At 46.4% G+C, this 27295-nt stretch overlaps 2 protein-coding genes across 6 annotated transcripts in view; one reads left to right on the top strand and one right to left on the bottom strand.

Annotated features, from left to right (window-relative positions):
* Positions 1–250: 250 nt before the first annotated feature.
* Positions 251–15831, top strand: PSMC1 (proteasome 26S subunit, ATPase 1). 3 transcript variants are annotated; one of them, XM_065549217.1, is made up of 12 exons: positions 251–298; positions 1761–1846; positions 2851–2904; positions 3785–3881; positions 6643–6767; positions 6996–7181; positions 7377–7505; positions 8387–8483; positions 11188–11377; positions 12361–12512; positions 13151–13305; positions 15222–15831. In XM_065549217.1, the coding sequence occupies exons 5-12, from the start codon at positions 6708–6710 to the stop codon at positions 15354–15356; spliced, it is 1104 nt and encodes a 367-aa protein (XP_065405289.1). In that variant the 5' UTR covers positions 251–298; positions 1761–1846; positions 2851–2904; positions 3785–3881; positions 6643–6707; the 3' UTR covers positions 15357–15831. The 3 variants fall into 3 exon arrangements, with proteins under 3 accessions (XP_065405289.1, XP_045252798.1, XP_065405291.1); XM_045396863.1 differs by lacking the exon at positions 1761–1846; XM_065549219.1 differs by lacking the exons at positions 1761–1846; positions 3785–3881.
* A 3583-nt stretch (positions 15832–19414) lies between these two features.
* Positions 19415–27295, bottom strand: part of NRDE2 (NRDE-2, necessary for RNA interference, domain containing) — a 50601-nt gene continuing 42720 nt past the window's right edge. For all 3 annotated transcript variants that reach the window (XM_005562012.4, XM_073998059.1, XM_065549215.2), the window contains 3 exons: positions 26136–26274; positions 20394–20465; positions 19415–19796 (listed from right to left, as the gene is read on the bottom strand). In XM_005562012.4, coding sequence (XP_005562069.3) covers positions 19671–19796; positions 20394–20465; positions 26136–26274 — 337 coding nt within the window. In that variant the 3' untranslated portion in view covers positions 19415–19670. The remainder of the gene's footprint in view (positions 19797–20393; positions 20466–26135; positions 26275–27295) is intronic.

Raw genomic sequence — 27295 nt, forward strand, 5'->3', positions numbered from 1 at the left:
ATTTTCACGATTGTCCTAGCTCTTTGACAGTTGGGGTCATTGTCTTAAGTTGTTCACTAGCGCCTCATAACGGGTATTCAAAATTTCTTTCAAGTAAAATATTTATAAAGTTCACGTTATGCCTATAAATTACTGCGTTGCCCTAGTTCGCCCGCACAAGCCCTTAGAGCACAACTTGGTCTGCGCACAATTTGGTTCCTATCGGCTTCCGTAGCGTCCCTAACGACTTCCGCCTCTGGCGGGCCGCCGTGGTGGAGGAACTTCCGGCAGCGGCAGCTCAAGTGGCCAAGGCAAGATGGTGAGTGACTAAGGATTTCTTTCCGCTGGTGGTCGCAGTGCGATGGGGTCGCCGCGGCCTGAGGCGAGAGACAGAGGCGGCTGCCCGAGGAACTGAGACTGCCCTCTTCTCCTCCTGCCGGCCTGATCTTCTCGCCGGGTGGAGGCTCCCAGGGACCGCGCTCAGGTCCACCGCGGGCCAGGGCCGACTAGCGGGCCTTACCCGGGGGTCCTGGGGCCGGGGCTCAGCGCAGAGAGGTCTCCTGCGTGGGCTTGTGGGGCGGCAGAACGGATCAGGTCCCTGGCTTTGCTGCTCCGCCGACCAGGGCTTTGCTGATCCGCGCTGGGAGTTTCGGGGGCGCCTCCTCGAGTCACTGGGAAAAATGCTTTTTGAGTCGGGCAGCCGAAGGGTGCTGGAGAAGAGGGTGGGATTCGTTCCACCTGAGGAGGGGAGAGCGGAGTCGTGGAAGGCCTTTCGGAGCTGGCGGCGTTTGAAGGAGGCCTTAAAGACGCTATTATGACAGGCGGAGCTCAAACGGAAAGGGCCCGTGGTGCAGTAGTAATAATAAAAACAGCTAGCATTTATTCATCAATTCACTAAACAAGTATTTACTGAGCACTTGGTGTTTTCTTGTTGTTGTTGTTAAACTTTTGGCTAGCTTCTGTTCCAGACACTGAGGATACAGGGGGTGAGCGGGATTGATGAAGTCCCTGCCTTCATAGTGCGTACATTCTACAGCAGAAGGCAGACAATAATCAGAAATATGATGTCAGGGGTGGGGTGGTCATTGTTGTATGGTTATTGTATAGAAAGGGAAAACATGGAGGGGTGGCTGCTTTTTATAGAGTCAGCGAATGTCGCTCTGAGGAGGTGAAATTTGCGCGGACCGAAATTGAGGGAGTAACCCCTGCAGATGTCCGAGGGAAATGTCCAGGCAGAAGATACAGCACATGCAAAGAACCTGAGATGGGAATGTTTAACCTGTATCATGAACGCCAAGAAAGTCAAATCTCATAGAGGTCGTTTTGTTTTGTTTTTTTGAGACGGAGTCTTGGTCTGTCCAGGCTAGAGTGCAGTGGCGCGATCTCCGCCTCCCGGGTTCAAGCGATTCTCCTTGCCTCAGCCTCCCAAGTAGCTGCGACTACAGGCGCCCGCCACTACACCCGGCTAATTTTTGTATTTTTGTAGATACGGCGTTTCACTATGTTGGCCAGGCTGGTCCTGAACTCCTGACCTTGTGATCCGCCCGCCTCGGCCTCCCAAAGTGGGATTACAGGCGTGAGCCACCGCACCCGGCCTCATAGAGGTCTTACACGGATTTCTGGGTAGTATTCTAAGCATGTGCCAAGTACTTTTCCAGCATTTTCTCATTTATTACAACAGTTCCCTCGAGGTAATTACTACTGTCCTTATTTTGATAAGGAAGAAATGGAAACACAGTAAGTGGCTGTGCTGCAACACAAACCCCATCGGTTTTTTCTAGAACAGTAGAGAAACACCTGGGTTTTGACATTCAGCAAACCTGAGTGTGATTTCTGGCTCCATCTCTGACAGGCTTTGTGACAACAGGCAAGTCATTTAAGCTCTCTGGGACTTAGTTTTCTTATCTGCAAATGGTGGGGGGGTAATGATAGTACCAATATCATAGTGTTTGTAAGAATTCAGTGGGATAATACTTGGGAGAATATTTAGGACACTGCTTGGCATATAGTAGGGGTTCAGTAATTGGTGTACTTGTTATTTGAGACTGAGAAACATGTAAAATGCCCAAGAGGTGAAGAAGTGTTGGTGTATTCATTTAGAAGTGCTGCGTGGGGCTGATCTGAGGGAGCTGAGTGGGCCCTTCTAATCAGGAAGTTCACTCGTCTTCATATTTAAAATGCCACCATTTCTGAGACATTGTTCAGTGTTAAGCTTTGTCCTATAACTGAAGGGCCTTTTAAAATCTGGAATCCCACTGAGTTTATTAATACACTAAGTTCTTAACACCTTAAAGTGATAGAGCTTTTCAGATTGAGAAGAAAGACCTGCCCGGAAGCCCCCTGACTTTAGGGGTAGGAATTAGATAAGGTGCTATTGGAAGGAAAGTCTTCTGGATCTTGGTGTGATCTAAGTAAGGGGTAAATGATTGGTAAACATTTTCCAAGCGTGTAAAATGACTTAGCTTTCATAGCCTGATTTTATGGAATATATTCTTGGTAGCTTCAGTCTGGTAGTTTCCTATCAAAAGCTGGGAAGGTCCATATTTTCCCCTCAAGAGGGGGTGATCTTAAGACTCTCAGCCTCTTTGGTTATATCTACTTCTCAATAGAGTTGTTCTTGATTCTAAGATGCAATCAATTGCCAGGTGTACCGGTAATCCATCAAACATCTTTTCGGGGAAAAAGAAATTCTGCCACACTAAATGCACACATTGACTACAAGTATTACCTCTTGCGTTCAGAAATGTTGAAACGAGGGAGAAATGTTACAGACTCACAGGACACGTTACAGACTCACAGGACAGTATGAAGGCATTCTTTTCAAGTGATCATATTCTGAATTTACATCTGTGTCTGATTTTTCTCCCACAGGGTCAAAGTCAGAGTGGTGGTCATGGTCCTGGAGGTGGCAAGAAGGATGACAAGGTAAATATGCCAGATTTGTCCTGTGATACGAGCAAATTGTAGAAAATGTGGTCTCGGCTGAGAAGTTCTATGGGGATTCATGAGTTTTAAAAAGTAGAGTGATCCAGTAGTTTTTAAACTAGCCTGTCCTACAGATAGAATAAGTATGCTTATACTTTAGAAAAGGTTATTGACCTAACCATCAAATAGGTATTTAAGTGTGTAAAAGCAATGACCTTATAGAAGTATTAAAGTAAATTGCCTATAATTTTGGTGTCTAATATCCTGAGGTATGAAGATTGCCTCAGGTTACCTAAACTTTTGGCGTATAACTTGATTCTTACCCCTCTATACCTTATTGGAATAATATGACTCATTGTCACTTATGTGTGTGGTAAAAAGATTATATTTATTTTCATTTATTATTATTATTTGAGATGGAATCTTGCTCTGTCGCCCAGGCTGGAGTGCAGTGGTGCGATCTTGGCTCACTGCAACCTCTGCCTCTGTTCGAGCAATTCTCCTGTCTCAGCCTCCCGAGTAGCTGGGATTACAGGTGCCCACCACCACACCCGGCTAATTTTTGTATTTTTAGTAGAGACAGGGTTTCGCCATGTTGGCCAAGCTGGTCTCAAACTCCTGACCTCAAGTGATCTGCCTGCCTCAGCCTCCCAAATTGCTGGGATTACAGACGTGAGCCACCGCACCCAGCTTACATTTACTTATCATATTTACTTATTAAAATTGCAGGAATGTGAAACAAGTCAGGTTTTTAATAACATCCTAGAAGATAAGGAAAATTGTACCACCTGAAAATAGATGATGGTGGTACAGAAATAAATTTGTGTTTTAATATGATTTTCATGTGACTTTTTTTTTCCTGCTGTTCTAACAACTCAAGGACAAGAAAAAGAAATATGAACCTCCTGTACCAACTAGAGTGGGGAAAAAGAAGAAGAAAACGAAGGGACCAGACGCTGCCAGCAAACTGCCACTGGGTAATGACATGGCTCCTCCTTGCCATCTTTCCAGTTCTTAGGAGAAACCGTTTCTGTGCATGCAGCTTAGAGTCTGAAAGGGGAAACAGGAAGTAGAGGGCAACTGAAGCTCTAGCTTTGTGATTCAATTTCACCTAACTCTTGAGTGTGACATTCCTCTAGGTTGGCATACAAGTTATCTTTTGTTTTAAAATACAGTATTATATGATTGTGTCTCACTTTAAGAAATGTCACCATTTTTCTTTAAAGGCTCCTTTAGTGGATTAAAAGTATAGTGTTAACTTGGGAGGCTAAGGCAGGAGAATCACTTGAACCTAGGAGGTGGATTGCAGTGAGCCAAGATTACGTCACTGTACTCTAGCCTGGATGACAGAACAAGACTCCATCTCAAAATAAATAAATAAAAGTATAGTTTTAAATTACAAAACGCAGGTTGAACTTTAGTAACTCAGAATCATGTGTATTTGAAATGAAATGCCACTGTGTTGAAATTCAGATCATGCAATGCCTGAAGTTACAATAAAATTTTTCAATGGCTTCCTGCCGAACATAGAATAAAATTCATACCAGACAACCTGACCCAGCCCACCTCTCCGATCTCAGCCCTGCCACTCCCCCTTGCTCATTGGACACACTGCTTGCCTTATGTTTTTTTGACTTTTGTACATATCAGGGCCTTTGCCCTCACTCATTCCTCTGCCTAAAATCTTCTTCTTCCCCCAGTTCTAATCATGGCTACTTGCTTCTCATCATCTCTCAGGCTTCAGCTCAAATACATCCCCAAACCCTCATCTAAATATGCTCCTCCCTGCTTAGAAGAAAAAACTAAGAAGAAATACTTAAACTACTTTAAAAAACATTGTTCAGTTAATTGAAGGAAATCAGTAAAACCAGCCATTTGTCTACCATAACAAATTGGTATGGTGCTGGTACAGAAAAAGACAGGCTACCAGAACAGAGTAGGAAGTCCAAAAACAGTCATGTTACATGGATATTTAATATACACTGAAGGTGCCACTTCAGGTCTGTGGGGAATAGGATGGGTTATTTAATATGCAAGGCATTTCCATCAGAGAAACGCAAATCAAAACCACAATGAGATACCATCTCATACCAGTTAGAATGGCGATGTGAAGAAAGAAATGGGAACACTTTTACACGTTGGTGGGACTGTAAACTACTTCAACCATTGTGGAAGACAGTGTGGCGATTCCTCAAGGATCTAGAACTAGAAATACCATTTGACCCAGCCATCCCATTACTGGGTATATACCCAAAGGATTATAAATCATGCTGCTATAAAGACACATGCACACGTATGTTTATTGTGGCACTATTCGCAATAGCAAAGACTTGGAACCAACCCAAATGTCCAGTAATGATAGACTAGATTAAGAAAATGTGGCACATATACACCATGGAATACTATGCAGCCATAAAAAAGGATGAGTTCACGTCCTTTATAGGGACATGGATGAAGCTGGAAACCATCATTCTGAGCAAACTATTGCAAGGACAGAAAACCAAACACCGCATGTTCTCACACATAGGTGGGAATTGAACAATGAGAACACTTGGACACAGGGTGGGGAGCATCACACACTGGGGCCTGTTGTGAGGTGGGGGGAGGGGGGAGGGATAGCATTAGGAGATATACCTAATGTAAATGACGAGTTAATGGGTGCAGCACACCAACATGGCACATGTATACATATGTAACAAACCTGCATGTTGTGCACATGTACCCTAGAACTTAAAGTATAATAACAAAAAATTTTTTAAGTATATATAAAAGGCATTTCAAAAATTTTTGTCCAAAGAAAATGAAATTAGATTCTTGACTCTTGCCAAATGGAATACAGGTATATGTGTGAAAATAAATAAATGAAAATTAACCTTAGGGAAGAAGAAAGTTTTTGAAGTAAATGGGAAAACCCAGAAACCATAAAAGAAAAGGTTGACATATTTGTCTATAAAAATGATACAATTCCCAGCACTTTGGGAGGCCAAGGCGGGTGGATCACAAGGTCAGGAGATTGGAACCATCCTGGCTAACATGTTGAAACCCCATCTCTACTAAAAATCCAAAAAGTTAGCCAGGTGTAGTGGCATGCGCCTGTAATTCCAACTACTCAGGAGGCTGAGGCAGGAGAATCACTTGAACCCAGGAGGCAGAGGTTGCAATGAGCTGAGATGGCGCCACTGCACTCCAGCCTGGGTGACAGAGCAAGACTCTGTCTCAAAAAAAAAAAAAAAAAAAAAAAGACACAATTCCTCTGTGACTTGAGACTTCAAAGCCAAAAGAAACAATAATACGTGGAAAACATATTTGCCATATATGTGATAAACAGGGTTAATATCCCTGATATTTCAAAATTTTACAAATAGATGAGTGTGTATACAGCCAGCATGCAACAGTGTATATACTGGACTGAGAAACATATGTAACTTTTTATTAGTACCTATGGGAAAAAATGAACCAGACCCAGGTATCTGATGGGTCAGTAGCTTTTTTCTTCTTTATACAGACTCTTCAGCCAAGGGGCTAGCTATTTGGTCATAAACCCCATCCCCATTTTGAAAGTCTTGATTATATCACGGCCAAACTCCCCTTTCCATTTTGGCACCTGCTTACTTAGAGTTACTAAACTGAATTTTTCTGAAGCTATCTCCAACAAAAATGAGCTTATTTTAAAATCTTAATTCCTTTCTTGCAAACTTCAGGGTCCACGTATAATGAAACTTGATATTTTAATTTCAGTGACACCTCACACTCAGTGCCGGTTAAAATTACTGAAGTTAGAGAGAATTAAAGACTATCTTCTCATGGAGGAAGAATTCATTAGAAATCAGGAACAAATGAAACCATTAGAAGAAAAGCAAGAGGTGAGTTGAAAAGTTACTTCATTTTCTTTTTTACAAATTGAATTCTATTTAGAACCTAAAATTGTCAACAAATAAATGAAATTCAAGTAGTTGAACCTGTCCAGGCTTTCATGAAGTATTATTAGTTGCCTTTTACTAAGCATCAGCTGCTTTGCAAATCTACTGAACTATCAGGATCATCTACTTTTAGGTCTAGTCTGCTTTTTCCCTTGGCATTTTCATACATAGGAGGAAAGATCAAAAGTGGATGATCTGAGGGGGACCCCGATGTCAGTAGGAACCTTGGAAGAGATCATTGATGACAATCATGCCATCGTGTCTACATCTGTGGGCTCAGAACACTACGTCAGCATTCTTTCATTTGTAGACAAGGATCTGCTGGAACCTGGCTGCTCGGTCCTGCTCAATCACAAGGTGAGGTGATAGTCTTTTTCAAAAGCCCATGGAAGTGCTTTCTCTTTTCACTTAGATCCATCTTCCTGTCCCATGGAAGTAGATCACCAAAGCACTCCTGAGGCAGGAGAAGGATGTCATGATTGGCATCGCTTTGCTGTAAACAGATCCAGCGAACCTCACGTTCCTGTGTTAAACGTTGATGTTTCCTGTTAGGTGCATGCCGTGATAGGGGTGCTGATGGATGACACGGATCCCCTGGTCACAGTGATGAAGGTGGAAAAGGCCCCCCAGGAGACCTATGCGGATATTGGGGGGTTGGACAACCAAATTCAGGAAATTAAGGTATGATTGGTAACCATCTCTGGGTTTTTTCTGAGTTTTGGTTTCTGCTGTCCCATTTAGGATACTTTGGAATTGTTTGATATGTTTGCTTGTTTATTAATCAAACCAGTAGCTGAGACAGAGCTTGCCAGTTGTGGTATTTTTGTATTTGTTAATACTGAGTTAGGTGATAGAAATAACAATCAGTTGTGTGATGGTTCCTGCAGCAGCTGCAGCTTCATTCTTTTTATATGTAATGTTGACTGCATTGTCTGTGTGAATATGTAATGTTTCTGACTGTGTTGACTTCAGTTGTGTTTATCTGGAAGCCTCCAGTGCTTTGTGGAGCTAGCATGTGTACTTGCACACATTTAGACAGTGGTGGGGTTGGAGCATAATCCCAGTGCCTTCAGCGGCCCTGGGGGCTGCAGGGGATATGGTCATTGAGGATGGCTGTGGGCTGTCTGCATGTTCTTTCATAGGGAAGTCATTCCGAGCCATCACAGATCTCTGCCAAGGACCTCTGAGGCAGCTGAGAAATAGCCATAATGTCCCTAGATGGGAAGAGCCTTTCCCGGTCCTATCTGTAGTTTAATTGAAAAGGGTGAACTTTAGCTTTCTTAAGTCTCTCTTGCTCAAGAAGAGCTCCAGGCTGACTTCTACTAGAAAGTAAAAGGGGAATTGGGTGTGACAGGGACATGGAACGGGTGCAGGGAACTCAAGTAGGACAGGTGTCATCTTCAGTATGTCTTTGCTGCTAATAGAAATCAAGCACATTGTCTCTAAGAAGAGGAATTGAGATTTTTACTTATTTTTGTTGAAAGCAAGATATTCTTATGTTGCCAATTAGTAAATATGCTAATAATTTCAGTAAAGCCTTTCATTTTTACTACTTTTCATAGGAATCTGTGGAGCTTCCTCTCACCCATCCTGAATATTATGAAGAGATGGGTATAAAGCCTCCTAAGGGGGTCATTCTCTATGGTCCACCTGGCACAGGTATGCTCTGTTTTTGACACTTTCCAGGCACCTAGCTGGTCTCTTGAGTAGCAGCATTGGCTAGTTATAATTACTGAACTAGTAAGTGAGGACACCACAATTCCTTAGTTTAAAACAGGGCTGCTCAACCTTGTCTACATGTTGGAATCACCTTGGGAGCTTTCAAAATACTGATGCAAAAAAAAAAAGCCTGAGCAACTTGGCGAAACCCCATCTCTATAAAAAATTAGCCGGGTGTGGTGGTGCATGCCTGTAGTCCCAGCTACCCAAGAGGCTGAGGTAGGGGGATCACCTGAGCCCTGGAGGTCAAGGCTACAGTGAGCTATGATCACACCACTGCATTCCAGCCTGGGCAACAGAGTGAGAACCTGTCTCAAAAAAAGAAAAAAAAAATATGAAAAAAAAAAAATGATGCCTGGCCCCATCCCCAAAGATTTTGATCTATTCATCTGGAGTATGGCCAAGCCTGGGAGCCATAGTGGAGAAGTGCTACTTTAAAAGCTCTATTCTGAGCATGGTGGCTCATGCCAGTAATCCCAGTACTTTGGGAGGTCAAGGTGGGTGGATGACTTGAGGCCAGGAGTTCAAGACCAGCCTGGCCTATGTGGCGAAACCCCGTCTCTACTAAAAATACAAAAACTGGCTGGATGTGGTGGTGCACATCTGTAGTCCAGCTACTCGGGAGGCTGAGGCAGGAAAACCACTCGAACCTGGGATACAGAGGTTGCAGTGAGCTGAGATCATGCCACTGCGTTCCAGCCTGGGTGACAGAGCGAGACTGTCTCCTAAAAAACAAAGCTCTATTCTGCGGTATCAGATTCATTTAAGCAGTCATTTGAGGGAATTGACAGTGTTCCTAAGAGGATCCGTGCTGAGGGGTGCCCACAATGGAGAGACTGGGAGACGCCTGTACCCAGAGGCCGAGAGCTAGAAGAGATCGCTCTCCTACAGCCCCTCAACTTACAGCTTAGGAAATTATGTTTCAGAGCGGCCGGTGACTAGCCCAAGGCCCCTCTGGGAGTTGAGCTAGTAACAGGGCTGGAGCTGGAACACAGGCCTCCTGACCCACAGCTGTAGGCCCCCTGTGGGGCTCTAGGACTAAAGGGGCTGCGGTACAGGGCTGGGAGGCAGGACTGGACAGGCAAGTCTGTCAGAGGAGCAGGCAGCTTGTTCAGTGAGCCCTCTGACCACAGAAGCAGCCCAGGGGCTAGACTTGGCTGCTTCTGCACTGTAAGATCCTATCCACTGAAAAGGTCCTGTTTATTTTCTGTTCACCTTCCCTCACTGATGCTTTCAGGGAGCAGTTCAGCCTTTGCACCTGCTACTCTGCCTGTCTAAAAGGAACATCATTGCCACATGTTACAAAGCTGAGCTTTGTGTCAGCCATCCCATTTCTGGGAAGTCTTCCCTGTCACACACCAGCTAGCCGCCTCCACACTCCTCCTGTGCCGGCCTGAGGCTGCCAGTTCTGCCCCTAACTGCCTCTTTATCCTGAGGCACCCACCCAGCTCTTGCCAGGGTCCTCACAGACCACCAAAGGGTCCTAGGTTTTCCAATTCAAAAATTCTCAAGTTGGGCACTCTTTGCTGACTCTTGTTTTTCTTTTCTTTCTTTCTTTTTTTTTTTTTTTGAGGCGGAGTTTCACTCTTGTTGCCCAGGCTGGAGTGCAATGGCATGATCTTGGCTCACCGCAACCTCCGCCTCCCGGGTTCAAGCGATTCTCCTGCCTTAGCCTCCCCGGTTCAAGCGATTCTCCTGCCTCAGCCTCCTGAGTAGCTAAGATTACAAGCATGTGCCGGCTAATATTGTAATTTTTTTAGTAGAGACAGGGTTTCTCCATGTTGGTCAGGTTGGTCATGAACTCCCAGCCTCAGGTGATCCTCCCGCCTCAGCCTCCCAAAGTGCTGGGATTACAGGCATGAGCCACTACGCCCGGCCGGCTGACTCGTTTTTAACCTGAAAGTGAAATATCAGCAAGTAGAGCAGTATTGGAAATGATGTTTGAGCTCTTCCCTGAGATCAGTGGGAGGAACTGCCTCTGCCTTGGAAGGGCATGTCACAGCAGCTCTCACTGTGGGCTTCATCAAGAGCTGGTCCTGTCTCAGCTGTCTGAGCTGGCAGCAAGCCCACCCAGCAGCTACTCTTCTGGAGCAGCGGGCACTGCATGCCTGGAGCTCAGGAACACTGTGTGTGTCTCCTTAGGGCCAAAGCTAGGATTCCCAGACCTTTTTTTCCAGCCCTGATCGTTTCCTAGGAGTTTAGTTTGGCTCTCCAGCCCTGGGTTGGGTGGGTCAGGTTAATGTATGCAACTTTGAAGGGGCCCAAGAAAGGCTCAACCAGAGAAAAAAATGAGATTTATTTCATTAATAGTACGAAGCATTTCTTCATACGGGTAATTATAGTTCGCAGTTCTTCAGGGCAAACTGGGTCAAGGTTGGAAAATAACCAAGTAAAAAGTATTTTCTGATGTTATCATGATAAGTTTAGGAAAATAGCTAAGGATAATCCAAACATGTTAGTAGATTTTTCTAAATGTCCTCTTGTCTACTCAGGACAACGGAATGTGGTGACACCTGAATTGGTGACATGCCTTAGCATGGGGGCCCACCTGTTTTTGGTGTCCATTTAAGGTGGTAATGATACGAGTTTTTAAGTTAAAACAGCACTTGAGGTGTCTTTTTAAATCTTTTTTCATCTAAAATAGGTAAAACCTTGTTAGCCAAAGCTGTAGCAAACCAAACCTCAGCCACTTTCTTGAGAGTGGTTGGCTCTGAACTTATTCAGAAGTACCTAGGTGATGGGCCCAAACTCGTACGGGAATTGTTTCGAGTTGCTGAAGAACATGCACCGTCCATCGTGTTTATTGATGAAATTGACGCCATTGGGACAAAAAGGTAGACTTTCTCATGCTTATTTTGCCTTGTTTAGAGGGAACACCGCATAGTTCTTCTCTTGAGAATGAACCATCTCGGGGGGCTCTCTCTGTGGCCACAGTTCTTGCCGTGCGTGGCCTTCCATGGATGCTTTAGGCTCTGCTCTCCCAGGAGCCAGGTAACAACTGCCCAGGAGCTGTGAACGTCTGGAGATTGTTCAGTTGTGAATAACCATGTCTTGAGCACACACCCTGAGCCAGGACCATCTGGACTCTAGGGACACAGCTGTGAGCACAACAGCCTCTGCCCTGGAGGAGCTCACAGTCAGGTTGCAGGGATCAGACACCAAACATGGAAACAAAATAAATGATACAGTTTCAGGCACAGAAACTGCTATGGAAAAATATGATCTGTAACTTGGCTGATGGGGAGTGTCAGTCCATTTGTGCTGCTGTAACAAAATGCCTTGGGACTGGTATTTTGTATAAAGAATAGAAAATGTATTTCCCACAGGTCTGGAGGCTGAGAAGCCCAGGATCAAGGCACTGGCATTGATGTCTAGTGAGGGCTGCTCTCTGCTTCGGAGATGGCACTTGTTCTGCAAAGGGGACACATGTTCAGGAGACAAATGGAAGAGCAAAAAGGGCCTATGCTAGTTCCCTGCAGCATTTTTATAAGGAACACATGCTGTACAAGGCCTTTTTTTAATAAGGAACTCATGCAGTATAAGGCTCTGCCTCATGCCTTTAGCCCTTTCCAAAAGGCCTCATCTCTTAACCACCTAGTAGGGATTAAGTTTCAACACATAAATTTGGGGAAATACATTCAGACCATGGCAAAGGGTGCTGAATTTATTTTTTTCTGAGCGTAATTGAGGGAGTGCCATGTGAGTTAAACAGGAATGTTTGTTAAGGTGTTTTGTCACAATGAAGTCTTTGCTGTAATTTCTCTTGAGCAGGTGATCAGTTGGGTCTTCATTCCTTCCCTTTTTTTTTTTCCCAAAGATATGACTCCAATTCTGGTGGGGAGAGAGAAATTCAGCGAACAATGTTGGAACTGCTGAACCAGTTGGATGGATTTGATTCTAGGGGAGATGTGAAAGTTATCATGGCCACAAACCGAATAGAAACTTTGGATCCAGCACTTATCAGGCCAGGTTAAATTTGCTTTTGTTTCGTCATGGAGATTAATGTGTTTATATATTTAAATGTGCTTTGGGAGGCCTATAAAATGATACATAAAAAAGCAAAAACTGCAGTGAAACTTAGGATAATTTACCAAAAATAGGTCCCTTGAGATGAGAGTTAAGAGAACATGATAGTCTATGCACCTCGGCCCTTTGAATTCCAGTCTTATGTCTTGATCTTTTCTTTTCCATAATATTCCTTTTTTAGCCTCAAGAACTGGCTGCTTTTTCTGGAAGAAATAATTCATGTGATGGTAGGATTTGTTGTTTTTACTTTCAGGTAGCATCAGAAGAAACAGTGATTTGTTTGCTGTCTTTTGTAATGTTTTTAACACGATAGGTCTGTCCAATTTCACTCAGGACTTGCTCCTTTCATTTATTTCTGAAGGTAGCAAAGTAGACAGAGTTTCTTTTAAATGAAGAGAATTCAAATGTAGAAATTTACAAACTACAAAAATGTATGGTTACTTTTTAAGATTTGGACATCCTTCCCACAGAATACTGTCTGACTGAAACTTCATATGTAAGGAGATGGGCTGAGGCCTCTGAGCCATGGCCAAGCCTGGGTTTTGATGGTGGTGTGACTTAAAAACTTTTCATACCTGCAGGCCGCATTGACAGGAAGATTGAGTTCCCCCTGCCTGATGAAAAGACGAAGAAGCGCATCTTTCAGATTCACACAAGCAGGATGACGCTGGCTGATGATGTAACCCTGGATGACTTGATCATGGCTAAAGATGACCTCTCTGGTGCTGACATCAAGGTGAGAGCCTAGCCATGTCAGCTCATTTCTGGGAATGTGGCTGTCAATCAGGAAAAAGTCTATACATGCTCTTGGGATGGTGGTTGGCCTGGACAGATGGGTGTCTGTATTTTAATCATCATATTGGTTTATGATTACATCCAAATAGTATATGTGCTTGTTATTTGAAGTCATTTTTAATGCATCATTTTATGCAGTGAATGACCCTAGGGCTGTAGCCACAAGGCTGAGTTGCTGGTACTAAGCTGCCTTAGGCCCAGGTGACCTTCTCAAGGTGTGTCCAATGTAGCTGCTCAGTCCCAGGTCAAGGGAAGGATATGTCCTGGGAGAACTCTCCCCAGAGCTGCAGAGTGGGGACCAAGCACCCACCGCATTCATGTCCCAATCTGTGTTCTGGAAGGTTCTACCAGATTACACCTCTTGATTTTATGACAAATGTACATGAGTTAGGACATTTCCTCCCAGCTGACCAGAATTTACAGCAAGGCCTGGCAGTGTTGAATATGGGTTCAAGCTGCTTTCCCTGGGAAGAACTGGGTTTTTGTCGGTCATAAGTGCCATGGTTAGGTAGGGACAGCACAAGCAGTGCCTTTCCAGGTCAGCACCTGCCCTGAGCCCACGGATCATTGGCAGTTAGTCGTAGAGAACTAGGTGTCTCTGTTGGTGAGTAAAATCTATCTTCTTTTTTAAAAACTGAAAGATCTTAACATTTTATTTTTAAGATAAAAACTTACTTTGACAATTTTCAAGCCTTCAAAAAAGTTGCAACAATAGCACAGTGATTTGCCAAGAGTTAACATTTTACCCATTTGCCTTTTCTCTTTCTATACACAAAACTTTCACCTGTACCATTTGAAGTAAATGACCTGATGGCCATCACCAAACAAACTTCCGCGCCAGGATTGTGTTTTTTGCCGCATCATGTTTTTGCCACAGTAATTACTGGCCAAAAGAAAAAGAAAACAGTAACCCATGTAACATGTTCATTTGCTGTCCCTCTCTATCTATTTCCTTCATTTCTCTTTCCTTTCTAAACAGATCAGTCCTAAAACAATAACAGTAACCCATGTAACATGGGTTATTGTTTTCTTTTACTTTGGGCAAGTAATTACTGAGAAATTAAATAGATTGGAATAAATGCTATACTCTATAGTATTATTCCATAGTATAGATACTGCCACTTAGAGTATCTAACCAGAATACATGTTCTCTTATGACTATAAGTAAATGAAATACACATATACTGTCAATTGCCTGTAAGTTTCAGGGCATAATGTCGTTTGTTTCCTAGGAATATTATTCTCTTTAAGGAAAGTGGTGCTGTAAGAATTTACTGACCTGCCAAGCCACATAGCTTGTTAGAACCTAAGCCAAAACTAGAACCCACAGCCCCGACCCTTAGGCCAGTCTTCTTAGTTACAGTAACTCCCAGTTTAAGCCACTTCACATCCTTTCAGAAAATAGGATGCTTAAAATATTTTTTAAAATCAAAATCTTTCCCAAATAAGCAATTTGTGTTTAGTCTAGGTGTCTTATGCTTTATTTCAGAATAGATTTTTTTTTTTGAGATGGAGTTTCGCTCGTTGCCCAGGCTAGAGTACAGTGGCATGATCTTGGCTCACTGCAACCTCCACCTCCCGGGTTCAAGCAATTCTCCTGCCTCAGCCTCCCGAGTAGCTGGGATTACAGGTGCCTGCCACCGTCCCTGGCTAATGTTTTCTATTTTTAGTAGAAACGGGATTTCACCATGTTGGCCAGGCTGGTCTTGAACTCCTGACCTCAGGTGATCCGCCTGCCTTGGTGCTGGGATTACAGGTGTGAGCCACTGCGCCCAGCTTTAGAATAGCTTTTTCGGAATTCCTTGTTAGAATAAAAATAAGTATTTCACTTTCTGAACACACTGTTCTTTCTTACAGGCAATCTGTACAGAAGCTGGTCTGATGGCCTTAAGAGAACGTAGAATGAAAGTAACAAATGAAGACTTCAAAAAATCTAAAGAAAATGTTCTTTATAAGAAACAGGAAGGCACCCCTGAGGGGCTGTATCTCTAGTGAACCACGGCTGCCATCAGGAAAATGGTTGGGAAATTTCTCAATCCCTGAAAGGGATGAGGTTCTGGGAGTTGCCTAGAGGAATCCCTATTCCCATTGATTTTTATTAGCAAAGCATCCTGTGTCTTTTGGAGTACGATGTGTAAATGCCCATTGGGTGGTCTGTCTGTTGGTCACTGTGCAGCAGTCTGCTTCCCAATAAAGCGTGCTCTTTCACAAGCACTTCCTGTTTCTGCAGTCTCCACACACACCTACCGCTCAGCAGCAGCCTGTGGGTGGACCCAGCTGCAGGGAAGCCTGTGGATAGGAACTCAGGCTGCAGTCACAAGGAGTGTGGACCTCACTATGCGTTCCCCGCGTCACACCCCCAGAGCTGGCATTCAACAGTAATTACAGCGGGAAATGGTCACTACCACAGAGCCAGGGATATTCGTTGTTTAATAAAGGCTGAATTAATGTGGCTGTTGCTTCTAAAGGAAGTCCAGCATTCCTTTTTGGAAGTTTTGTGGACCGTGCGTGTTTCAGCACTCTGAGGGCAGAAAATAAGTACTGGTGTTCCCAAGAGACTGAGGATTCCTAGAGATATCTTGAAAGCCCTTGTTCTTGGGCTTAGAAACCTCATCCCTTTCAAGGTGTTCAGAAACATGTCAGAACTTCCCCTTCCCTTTCTTCATCTATTTCCTTCATTTCTCTTTCTGAACAAATCAGGCCTAATGCTATTAAGTGGGGCAGATCAAGGTAAGCATTCCCTCGACAGGTGGCCTGGCGTGGGTTGTAGGGGCCCATGTTGAATGAGGAGGGTGTATTCCTTTTTTGTTAATACCATAACAAGTTACCGCAGGCTTTAAAAACAACACAATTTGGCCAGGCACAGTGGCTCATGCCTGTAATCCCAGCACTTTGGGAAGCTGAGGCAGGCGTATCACAAGGTCAGTAGTTCAAGACCAGCCTGGCCAACATGGTGAAACCCCATCTTTACTAAAAATACAAAAATTAGCCATGCATGGTGACGGGCGCCTGTAGTCCCAGCTACTCAGGAAGCTGAGGCAGGAGAATCGCTTGAACCCAGGAGGCGGAGGTTGCAGTGAGCTAAGATCGCGTTGTTGCACTCCAGCCTGGGTGACAGAGCGAGACTCCGTCTCTAAATTAAATTTAAAAAAATAAAAGTGAAAACCACAATTTAATCTCAGTCCTGTTGGTCAGAAGTCCAACACGGGTGTCTCCAGGCTAAAGTCATGCTGTTGGCAGGACCGTTCTCTCTGGCGTCTCTAAGGGAGAATTCGTTTCCTTTCTGAGCATTGTTGGCAGAATTCTGTTTCTTGGAGTTGTGGGGCCGAGGTCAGCATTTCCCTGCTGGCTGCCAGCTGAGGCCTTTGCCAGTCTGTGAAGGCCACCCTCCCTCCTGACTCGCGGCCCTTCATCTTCCGCCTGCAGCAGCAGGCCCAGTCCCTCTCTCCAGCTGACCCTTCTTTCTCTCTGCCTTTTCTACTCTTAGGGACCCTTGTGATTACATTGGACCCACGCAGATAATCCAGGATAATTTCCCTGTTTTAAAGTTTACAATCTTAATTTTTATCTGCAAAGTTCCTTTTGCCATGTAACATCCACAGGTTCCAGGGCTTAGGGTGTGGCCATCTTTAGGGGCGCCACTCTGCCTACCACAGAGGACATTCACACATGGGGGTGGCCCAGTGCAGGGTGAGGACAGGGTGCTCGTGGGGAAGGCGGGTGTCAGCCCAAGCAGGGTGTGGAGCTGTCTGTGTGGAGAAGCACCACAGCACGGGGACTCAGCATAGGCAGGGGGAGGGTGGCATCCATGTGGGGTGTACGTGCAGGGCTGGGGTGGTCCAATACGGGGAGTCAATGTGTGCAGCCTGATGTGCAGTATGAGAGCCCAAGTGGGTGAGGAAGGCATCTGCAGGCACGGGCTGGTGGCAGGGGAGGGAGGCTGCTTATGTATGGAGGCAGTCAGGTAGGGAAACAGGACGGTGGGCGCCAGGTTTCTCTGAGGAGTGAGACACAGAAAGGAGAAAACGAGAAGGACCCCTGTCCACTGGGAGCGCCTAGGAACAGTGACACCCCAGCTGCAGCAAGCACCCCCAGACCCAGACCTTTGCTTCTATGTAGTATTCTCCATTAAAAGGAGTGAGGGCTGATTCCAGGGCTAGGCAGGGAAAGGACAAGATGAACCCAAAGTCTGTTTTGCCAGAAAGCAAGGGAGTGCTCAAGGAATGATAGGGACATGTCCAAAGGACACCGAAGCCTATGTGAAGGGACTTCCACTGGCCAAACCTGGGACAATCTGAGCATCCCAACAGCTAACTATTAATGGAATTCAGTACAGCCCTTTAAATAGGGAACTACACACACATACCACTACATGTGAATTGATCTGAAAGTCTGCTGAGGAAGGGGTGTTTACAGAGTTTGAGAGTATCCCACAAAACACCGATCAGTTAGAAAGGAAAGTCCCACTGGAGAAGTGCAGCAGACACCGTCTTCGCCAAGTGGTCAAAATGCACATCGGTAATGGGCACTTTGACAGTACGTGCCACCCAAGAGTGTCACTGCTGTCACACTCCTGCCAAAGATGCTTAGCGTGAATCCAGTGATGAGGAAACACCAGGCAAACACAAACTGAGGAACATTCTACAAATTCAGAACATTTCAAAAGTATCCATACCTTGGAAGTCAAAAAGCTTCCAGTCAGAAGACCAAAGAGATGACAACCAAATGCAGCTCCTGCTCCTGAACTGGACCTTTTCCTAGAGGACGTGACCGGCCTGAGGACCCGCTGGGAGTACCGTGTCCATGCCGACTTCCTGCTCAGTGTCTGTATCGTGAGCGGGAAGCAGACTCTCGGCAACTGCCTCTCACGTGGTTCAAGAAAGAAAATTCTTTGTAACGGACTTGCACCTTTTCCGGAAGTTTGAAATTAAAAAAAACCAAAAAACAAAAAACCCAGCACATCAGTATTGCCTTTTCCTTATTGGTAATAGCTGAGCCTTTTCCTCTAGAGGGACAGTCTCCCTCATGTCAATCCTACAAAAGCAGCTAAAGCAAATGCCAGGGCCTAGAGTGTCAGGGTAGCGGGCTGAACCGTACCCCACCCCAGCTGCTTCTCCAGTTTGCTTGTTGACCAAAATGCTGAAATTACCGTTTCAGCAGTTGACCACTGAGGCCTGCGGTGCCAAGTGCAGGGATGCAGGGGTAAGTGCTTGTGAAGTAACAGAATTCCCATAGCAATTTCTTCCCTGGCTTCCTACACTGGTGAGCCGGACAGGGAGAGCCCTGTCTGCCTGCAGAAAACCCACCGGCTCTTTGGAGCCCTTCCTCAGCAAAACCATTTAAGGTGAACTCTCCCATCACTCCCTCTGCAGCAAGCCCAGCTTCACTTTTCCAACGCAAAATAGTATGTGTGCCTTACAAGTAGTAGCTGCCTCCTCCTACTGGGGACACCGCACAGAGGTGCCTGCTGGCCTCATTCCAGGAAAGAACACTGTCCCAAACCCGCGGCGGGCCGACCACTGTGGTCTGATATGATCAGTGGCTCCTTTGAGGAAACGAGCGCTCCTGATGAAACGCATGAGCCACTGTTTGACTCGAGCTCAGACCCCCCCTTCTCAGCCCTCCAAGCTGATGGTTAGTCTTGGGAGGCACGGAGTCGTCTTTCAGAACTTCATGTCAGCAATCTCAAACGGGCTTTTAAAAAACAACAGTGATGCTCTCGACATCTTGTTGGTCAGGCCTGAGTTCTTCAGCAGCCCCAGGGCACGCTGCCCCTCCAGCTCCAGGCGGAGGCATCGCGGGCTAAACTCAGGGAACTTTCCACGCACCGCTTGCAGGCCAGAACATCAAGCCTTAACTGCGGGTCTGAACACAAGAGTAAAATCTGCTCACCAGCCTGGGGAAAACATCCTAGTGCTGAAACACCAGCCCTTTATCTCAGAGAGGGCCTGGCAGGGCCACCACGCCACCAGCGGAGGGAACTCACTCACCACACAGGGGCCGGTGCTGGCTGCACACAGGCAGAGAATGAGCAACGACGTTGCCACACGTCAATCATCATCGGTTTAATGACCCCTTGGCATGACTCTCTGGCTATATACAAATATACACATATTCACATATATAATATGTAAATAGCTTTTGTGTCATTTACACACCCAAAAAGTGTGCAAGATGTGAAGAGGCTGACAGCCCACATTATTACTATCGAGAAAGAACATTTCGAAAGCTGAGGTCTCCCAACACACATGTTCTCTGCTCACGCCTCCTAGCTCTGCAGGGTGGGCAACTTGGCCTTGCTGCTCTCTAATCCTCCAGCAGCAGCTCCAGCTCCTCCAGCGGCAGGCGCACCCGGAGCTCCTTCTCAGTCATCAGGTCCAGGATCTCCTGCATCTCGTCGGGGAAGTACTCCACGGCGTCCAGGTATAACACCTAGGGGCAGGCAGGAAGGCCACCCCACTCAGCCTCCACTTCCTGTCAGCCTGGAGGAACTCAGGAAGCAAGGGCCAGGTTCCTGGTGACCCTGCCATCCTGTCGCCCCCCACGGCCCCTGCTCCCCTTGGCTCAGACTTTCTTAACTCGGGCAGCACTGGGCACATTCAGGAAGGACACCACATTCGCAAAAGCGAGCAAACGCCAAGCGAGGCCTTCTCTTTCAAAAGGGGGGCCAGGAATTGCTGGCTGTCACCCTCAGTTTGACTTCTGAGTGTCACCTGACCTGGGCCCTCACAGCCGGGCTGGGACATGATCCCAACTCTTTCAGCATCTGGGCTGAACTCAGCAAATGCTGGGAAACCTGCTACCCACGGCAACACTTCCATGAGCTCCAGCCCCAGGCAGGGCCAGGCTCTGACTCCACAGGGGACAGCTCCACCAGGAAAAGGCTCTGGATGTACCTTGGGACAGGGTATGGCATCCATGAGCTGAGCATCCCCGGTGCCGCGGAGCAGGCCAGGAAGACACTAGCTGGATGGAGCCCTGGCGGGAAGTCTTCGGGAAGCTGAAGACACCATGGCCTTTAACACTTACCTTTGCCCAAGGGCAGTTCTGAAGCGCTTTGTAGAATACACCTTTGCTTCTTTCTTTATTTCCTAAGGAAACCTGGGGTGAGGGGGAGAAAATACAAACATGATTCATTGACACACAGAGGCTAAGGCTACACAAACGCCCTTGGATGATGGGCACAAGCCCCTCAGCTTCAGTGAGCCTGCCTGTGCGGAAAGCCTGTCACCGTCACGGGGGCCGTGGGATGGGGGCAGGTGCCAGGGAGCACTCTCAGAAGCCACTGCTGTATTGGGGTTGTTTCCTCCCATAAAAACGGCCCAAGAGTGTCAACCCTGAACACGTCTGACTTTTTAAAGTCTCGTATCTCCTCCTCTGCTGTGGGCTATCACGTCTGGGTGTTGTAACAGTGCTTGAAACCAAGCAGCGTCGGTGAGATGAGGCTGAAGACCTTATACAAATAGAGAAAATCTTCTACGATACTTATCTTAGAAAACATAGAGAAGATACTTGCTTTAATACTTGCCATTTTCTGAAAACCATCTTTTAGAGAAACGAGGCGGCCAGGACGGTGATCACTACCTTACTAAAGGTGCAAGTTCCATCAGCAATCTCAGCATCACTGTGTGGATATTCAGCACGTGTTCTCTAGATATAAAACCCTCCATCGCGACTCAGCCACACAGCCTCCTTCCCAGCCCAGTGTGGAAGGAGACCCAGCCTGGGACCTCCGCTGACAACAGCCCCTCTCCAGCCCCTCCAAGGAATCACAGCTCACACAGGCAGCTCCACAGGTAGCTGGCTGTGCAGCCAGGAGTGGGCACAGGCAGGGCTTGTGGGGCTGAAGTTTCTGTGTTTCCAACCACCCTGTCCTTCAGGCTCCCCTCCCTCAGAAGAGTGTTCTAGGGGACACCAACCTTGCCCAGCCAAGCGGCTGGGGCACAGCATCCAGCCCAGGACCAGTGAGGGCTGCTGACCGGCCTCCCAGAAACCTGAACAGTGGCATCCAGGGACTCCAATCTCCAATTTACATTTCAGGAACTCCATCTACCAAGGATGGCCTCATTCCTTTTTCAATTTTTTTTTTTCACGGTCTATGTTGCCCAGGCTAGCCTTGAATTCCTGGGCTTGAGCAATCCTCCCACCTCAGTCTCCCAAGTAGCCAGGACTCCATGGCCGGTCCTTCTCAACTGTTAACTCCCACAGTCACAGGGACTGGAACTGTGATAACCTTGCTTCAGGCAAGGCCCAGTCTGTCCCCAGCCTCTGCAAGTGCCACGCACAGGGCCAACTGTGAGGCTCGGAGGACTCCTGAGTGTCCTCCCTGGTGGGAGCCTCCAGTTCTGAGGCTGAGCCTCTGAATTTATAACCAAAGAGCCATTGAGCGCTGTCTTTCCTTCCCATGCCAATATACTTCAGCGTCCTTTCCTAAGATACTGACAAAATTTAAGACTTTTTTTGTCGTTTTTGAAAGAAAGAAGAAAAACTTTATGACTGTACTTTCTCAACCATGCACAGCTAATCCTGGAACCCAACAAATCCAGGTACACAGCTGGCTAGCCTCCATCAGCGCTGGAGACGCCCCTACTGTATGGAGGTATGGAAGGGCTTGACGCCAAGTGAAAGCTTGCTGTGACTATGTGTGGCTTCCGTCCATGATTTCATATTCTGAGACGTGGCCTGTGTGTACCTTTGCCTTCTGACTGGCGCAGAGTCTCAAGGGAGGGAAGAGTTCATGGGTGCTATCTGGCTCTCCTGGTCCTCCTTCCTCACCTTCTGAATTGACAACTGAGACTCCTCATGAAATTCCTAAGTCAGGACTGAAACATAACAGAGGGGGCAACTCTTCTTTGCTGGAGTTCCCACGGTACTGTGTCTGCCACCCCACGGGATTGTGGCCAGGTAAATGTCTCCTCAGGTGGACTGGGAGCATCTCAGGGAACCAACAGGGTCTTTGCTGGGAACCTAAGAAAACAGCTAATGGAGGAGAACTGCCCTGATGGGTCCCCGAGTGAGTGTGTGATTCGGCCAAGGGCAGTCTCCCAGAGGGAAGCGGGAATGGAGACTTCATACAGAGGCCTTTCCCCTCACACGAAGCCCCAAGAACTGAATCTCATACAAACTGTCCGAAGAACTCAGCCAACAAGATGCTGGCCAGGCACGGGGGCTCACGCCTATAATCCCAGCACTTTGGGAGGCTAAGGCAGGCGGGCTGCTCGAGCTCAGTAGTTCAAGACCAGCCTGGGCAACATGGCAAAATGCTGTCTCTACAAAAATACAAAAATTAGCCCAGCACGGTGGTGCGCACCTGTGGTCCCAGCTAAGGTGTGGGGGTTGCTTGAGCTCAGGAGGTTGAGGTTGCAGTGAGCTGAGATTGGGCCACTGCATTCCAGCCTGCATGACAGAGCAAGACCCTGTCTCAAAAAAACAAAAAATGCTCACGACTCAGACCTGAGCTGGGCCATTAATAATTCTCCCCCGCAGGACCACGGGGGAGACGAGTGACAGTGGCGGGCAGCTGCCTGTCGGCTGCATCACTAACGTCCCAAGTGTCTGAGCCCTCCGTGTAGAGAAGCTATCTGGTTTCTCGTAATCACTTGTTTTGGCATTTGTCTACCTTCTTAGCAGATGTGTGCTGCCTCCCCATGGGGGAAGCAACATCTCTAAGAAAACGAGGAAGCTGAAGGTCTTCAGGCTCTTGCAAATTTTGATTCTCTTTTTTTTATCTCCTTATAAACAAATCTGAGCAACTGTTACCTTATACAGCTTTTTAACTAATTTAACAAAACATGACCAACCTTGCCCAAACAAAAAAAGATCCATTTCTATAATGCTCCCTCCTTGTGCTCCTGAGAGAAGACGGACACTCTGCTGAGAGGTTTACTGGTTTATCTCTGATAGATAAAAAAAGGGGGCTTCTTTTCCCTCCCACCAGATCTTGTAAATGATGGTCTTTCAATATATACCAATTCCTGCCAGCTGTCAACAGGATGGAAGAAGTTATACTAGAGGGTAAAAGAAAATCTAATGATTCACAATTCAGAAATGCCACTGTGCCCTTTTTATTTAAGACGTCTTTCATCAATCCCATGAAATCAGCTAACTGGCTTATATACTCATAGTTCCTTCTTTATTGTGTAGGCAGACGACCAAATTAAAGGATTTTAAGTATCTTGAAAATAACTGCAATTTTAGCTAAAACAACAAAACAATAAACAAGCCAGGCGCAGTGGCTCACGCCCATAATCTGAACACTTTGGGAGGCTGAGGTGAGTGGACTGCTTGAGGCCAGGAGTTCGAGGCTAGCCTGGGCAACATGTGAGACCCCATCTTTACAAAAAAATAAAAAAAACCAGCCAGGCATGGTGGTGCATGCCTGTAGTCCCAGCTACTCAGGAGGCTGACGTGGGAGGACTGCATGAGCCCAGGAGGTTGAGGCTGCAGTGAGTCGTGACAGTGCCATTGCAGTCCAGCAGCCTGGGCAATAGAGTAAGACCCTATCTCAAAAAAAAAAGAAAAGAAAAAAAGTTTGGTGGAGAGTGTTAATGTATATGCAAAACAGCGTATTTGAAAGTCTCTCCTACAAGTGAGGTTTTAACCTGCTAAGTTCCAACATTAGTGGAAAATTTTAACTGCTGTTTGTCCAATTCCTTTCCCTCCCATATTCTCCATGGCCAAGAATAAGCTTTAATTCCTTCAAACTCTTTTTTTTTTTTTTTAGACGGAGTTTCGCTCTTGTTGCACAGGCTGGAGTGCAGTGGCGCAATCTCAGCTCACCACAACCTCCGCCTCCCGGGTTCAAGTGATTCTCCTGCCTCAGCCTCCCGAGTAGCTGGGATCACAGGCATGTGCCACCACACCCGGCTAATTTTGTATTTTTAGTAGAGATGGGGTTTCTCCATCTTGGTCAGGCTGGTCTCGAACTCCTTCAAACATTTTTACAGGGGAAAAAAGTGCAAACAAGCAAATACGCTTGCATGCATGTTGCAAGAGTGTATGTATGTGCATATGTATAAGCATGTATGTATGTGCACATGTACACAAAAAGGCACAATCGCACAACCAGCCTCACAGCCCTCCTCCAGGGAGCCTTAGCCTTCCCCCTGGCCTGCCAGGCTCTCTTCTCCTGCCTCTTCAGACACCTGCTACCTTCACCTTGCATGCTGGCCCTAATGTGATTTTTCCCTGTGTTAACAAAGTGCTAGGAGCCTGCCCAGATGCCTCAGGAACTGCTATGGGCACTCTGCTCTAATTGGTCCTTAGTTCCAATACTACCTTTCCAAAAAGAGAGAAATTCCCTAAGGGGTCAGATATTTTTTTCAAAGCCAACAAGCACTTTTTGTCCACAACCCAACCAAACTAGGCTAATGGCAGATTCTTAGTAAAAATATGGTACATTTGCACCTTACCCTGCCTCTACCTGTAAAAGACTGGGCAAGTTAAACTGGCAAATGTGCGAGCTCCACCATTTTAAACGTAAAGATGGGTGGAATCTTTATGCTGGGAATATCAGGGAGCATCTGCCCTGCTCCCTCAGCTGAGCAGCCTGATGACAGGAGTGGAGGTTTCACTAAAACCCTGGGCTCCTGACTCTGCTGCCTCAAACTGCCGTCTCTACCAACAGCAGCGTCCTGCCTGCAAGTTTCCAGCTCACACACGAGTCAAACCATAAGATCAGAGCTTCTGGGTCTGAAGAATAAATGTTAAGAGAAATGCACAAACTTTTGCAGTTTTTTTTTTTTCTTTTTTTTGAGATGGAGTCTTGCTCTGTGGCCCAGGTTGGAGTGCAGTGGTGCAATCTTGGCTCACTGCAGCCTCCGCCTCCTGGGTTCAAGCGATTCTCCTGCCTCGGCCTCCCAAGTAGCTGGGACTACAGGCGCCTGCCACCACACCCGGCTAATTTTTTGTACTTTTAGTAGAGATGGGGTTTCAACGTGTTAGCTGACCTCGTGATCCGCCCACCTCGGCCTCCCAAAGTGCTGGGATTACAGACGTGAGACACCGCGCCCGGACGGAAATGTTGATTTTAAAAATTACATTCTAGATTGCATTTTTTTTAAAAAAAAAGACAAGGTCTCACTTTGTCACCCAGGCCCGAGGGCAGTGGTGTGATCATAACTCACTGCTACTTCAAACTCCTGGGCTCAAGGAATCCTCCTGCCCCAACCTCTGGTGTAGCTGGGACCAAAGGCTCACACCACAGTGCCCAGCTAATTTTTAAATTTTTTTGTAGAGATGCGGTATCGCCATCTTGCTTAGGCTGGTCTCGAACTCTTGGGCTCAAGCAATTTTCCCGCCTTGGCTTCCGAAAGTGCTGGGACTACAGCCTGAACCATTGCACCCATCCTGAACCTTTTCTTTTAAAAACAAAACAATCTGGACCTAGAAATTCCTATGAGCAGAATGAAAAAGAATATAGGTCTCTTTCAAAGGAAAGCTCTTAGACCATTTTGCAAGTTGCCAACTTAAGTCAACTTAGAGAAACCCACATTAAATCCTATTGCACTCAATAGCCTAGTAACTCCTCTTCAACTTCGTTCTACCAAATATTTTGAGGAGACGGACCACGTGCAACCTCTTCCCAAGTCCTGAGAGATCTGACATTATCCCATCAGGATTTCTTAGGGATTCACCAATGCCAAGAAGATGAGAGTGAAATGTGGCCTCCCAGCTCTCTCGGGCAGGGGCTTCTGGACAGCCATACTTTCTCATTAATGAAGGAAAAGGTAGAGCTCTGCATGAACACAAAACATCTCAGTACTTTCTTACCAGAAAGTTCAAATACATCCTCCACAGCAAGGGGCACTGGCTGCCACTGTCGCTGCGCATGGCGTTTTCAAACAGGGCTTGGATCCGATGCGTTAAGCCGGTCTCAGGAATTGTGGCGTGGATCTCTCTACCGTCTAACCTGCAAGGCAAAGGCTCATGTGACTCTGACACAGTTCTCTCATGCTACATCACAGGAGGGAGAGATGCCTTAGTGATGACAAGTGTCAGCAACAGCCGGATCAGAGAGAGTCAGGGAAGAGAAGTCCCTCAGGCACAGGGCGCTGTGCACGGGGCTTCTCCAAGGCCAGGAGAAGGCACAGGCAAGAGTTCTGTGGTTTCTACACCACACCAAGTCTGAGTCTGTCTTGAAGTCACACCAAAACCCCCCCACCCGTTTTCTAAAGAAAGCTACCCTTTGCCAGGCACAGTGGCTCACGCCTATAATCCTAGCACTTCAGGAGGCTGAGGTGGGTAGATCATGAGGTCAGTAGTTCAAGGCCAGCCTGGCCAATATGGTGAAACCTCGTCTCTACTAAAAATACAAAATTTAGCAGGTGCCTATAGTCCCAGCTACTCAGGAGGCTGAGGCTGGAGAATCGCTTGAACCCGGGAGGCGGAGGTTGCAGTGAGCTGAGATCGCGCCACTGCATTCCAGCCTGGGCGACAGAGTGAGACTCCATCTGAAAAAAAAAGAAAGAAAGAAAAGAAAGCAAGCTACCCTTTAATCAGCAGAATGCAAATTCCACTTTACAGGAAGAAAAGACCTTTTGATTTATAGTAGAGAAAGCAAGGCTCACATGGAGTGAACAAAATCCCAATGAAGGAATAAAAAACAAGTGAAATATTATTCAAAGACAGTTTTGGCTAATTTATAAGGTCAGAGTGAAGCAACAGCAAAGATTCTGGGAAAACAATGATGCCTAAGCTAATGTGTCCCCCAGATTAACATTTAACCTTTAGAGAGAAAATACTGGATCAGGCCGGATGCCATGCCTCCCTCCTGTAATCCCAGCACTTTGGAAGGCTGAGATGGGAGGACCACTTAAGCTCAGGAGATGGAGACCAGCCTGTGCAACACGGCAAAACCCCATCTCTACAAAAAATAATAAAAAATTAGCCAGGCGTGGTGGTGCCTGTAGTCCCGGCTACCGGGGAGGCTG

This window comes from Macaca fascicularis, chromosome 7 (assembly GCF_037993035.2).
Source record: "Macaca fascicularis isolate 582-1 chromosome 7, T2T-MFA8v1.1".
Lineage (NCBI taxonomy): Eukaryota > Metazoa > Chordata > Mammalia > Primates > Cercopithecidae > Macaca > Macaca fascicularis.

What these genes read in the sequence shown, in the direction of transcription:
- PSMC1 (XM_045396863.1), top strand. An exon ending in ACCAAATTCAGGAAATTAAG is followed by an intron (nt 7,506 to 8,386) that starts GTATGATTGGTA and finishes TACTTTTCATAG; the next exon opens with GAATCTGTGGAGCTTCCTCT. An exon ending in TCTCTGGTGCTGACATCAAG is followed by an intron (nt 13,306 to 15,221) that starts GTGAGAGCCTAG and finishes TCTTTCTTACAG; the next exon opens with GCAATCTGTACAGAAGCTGG.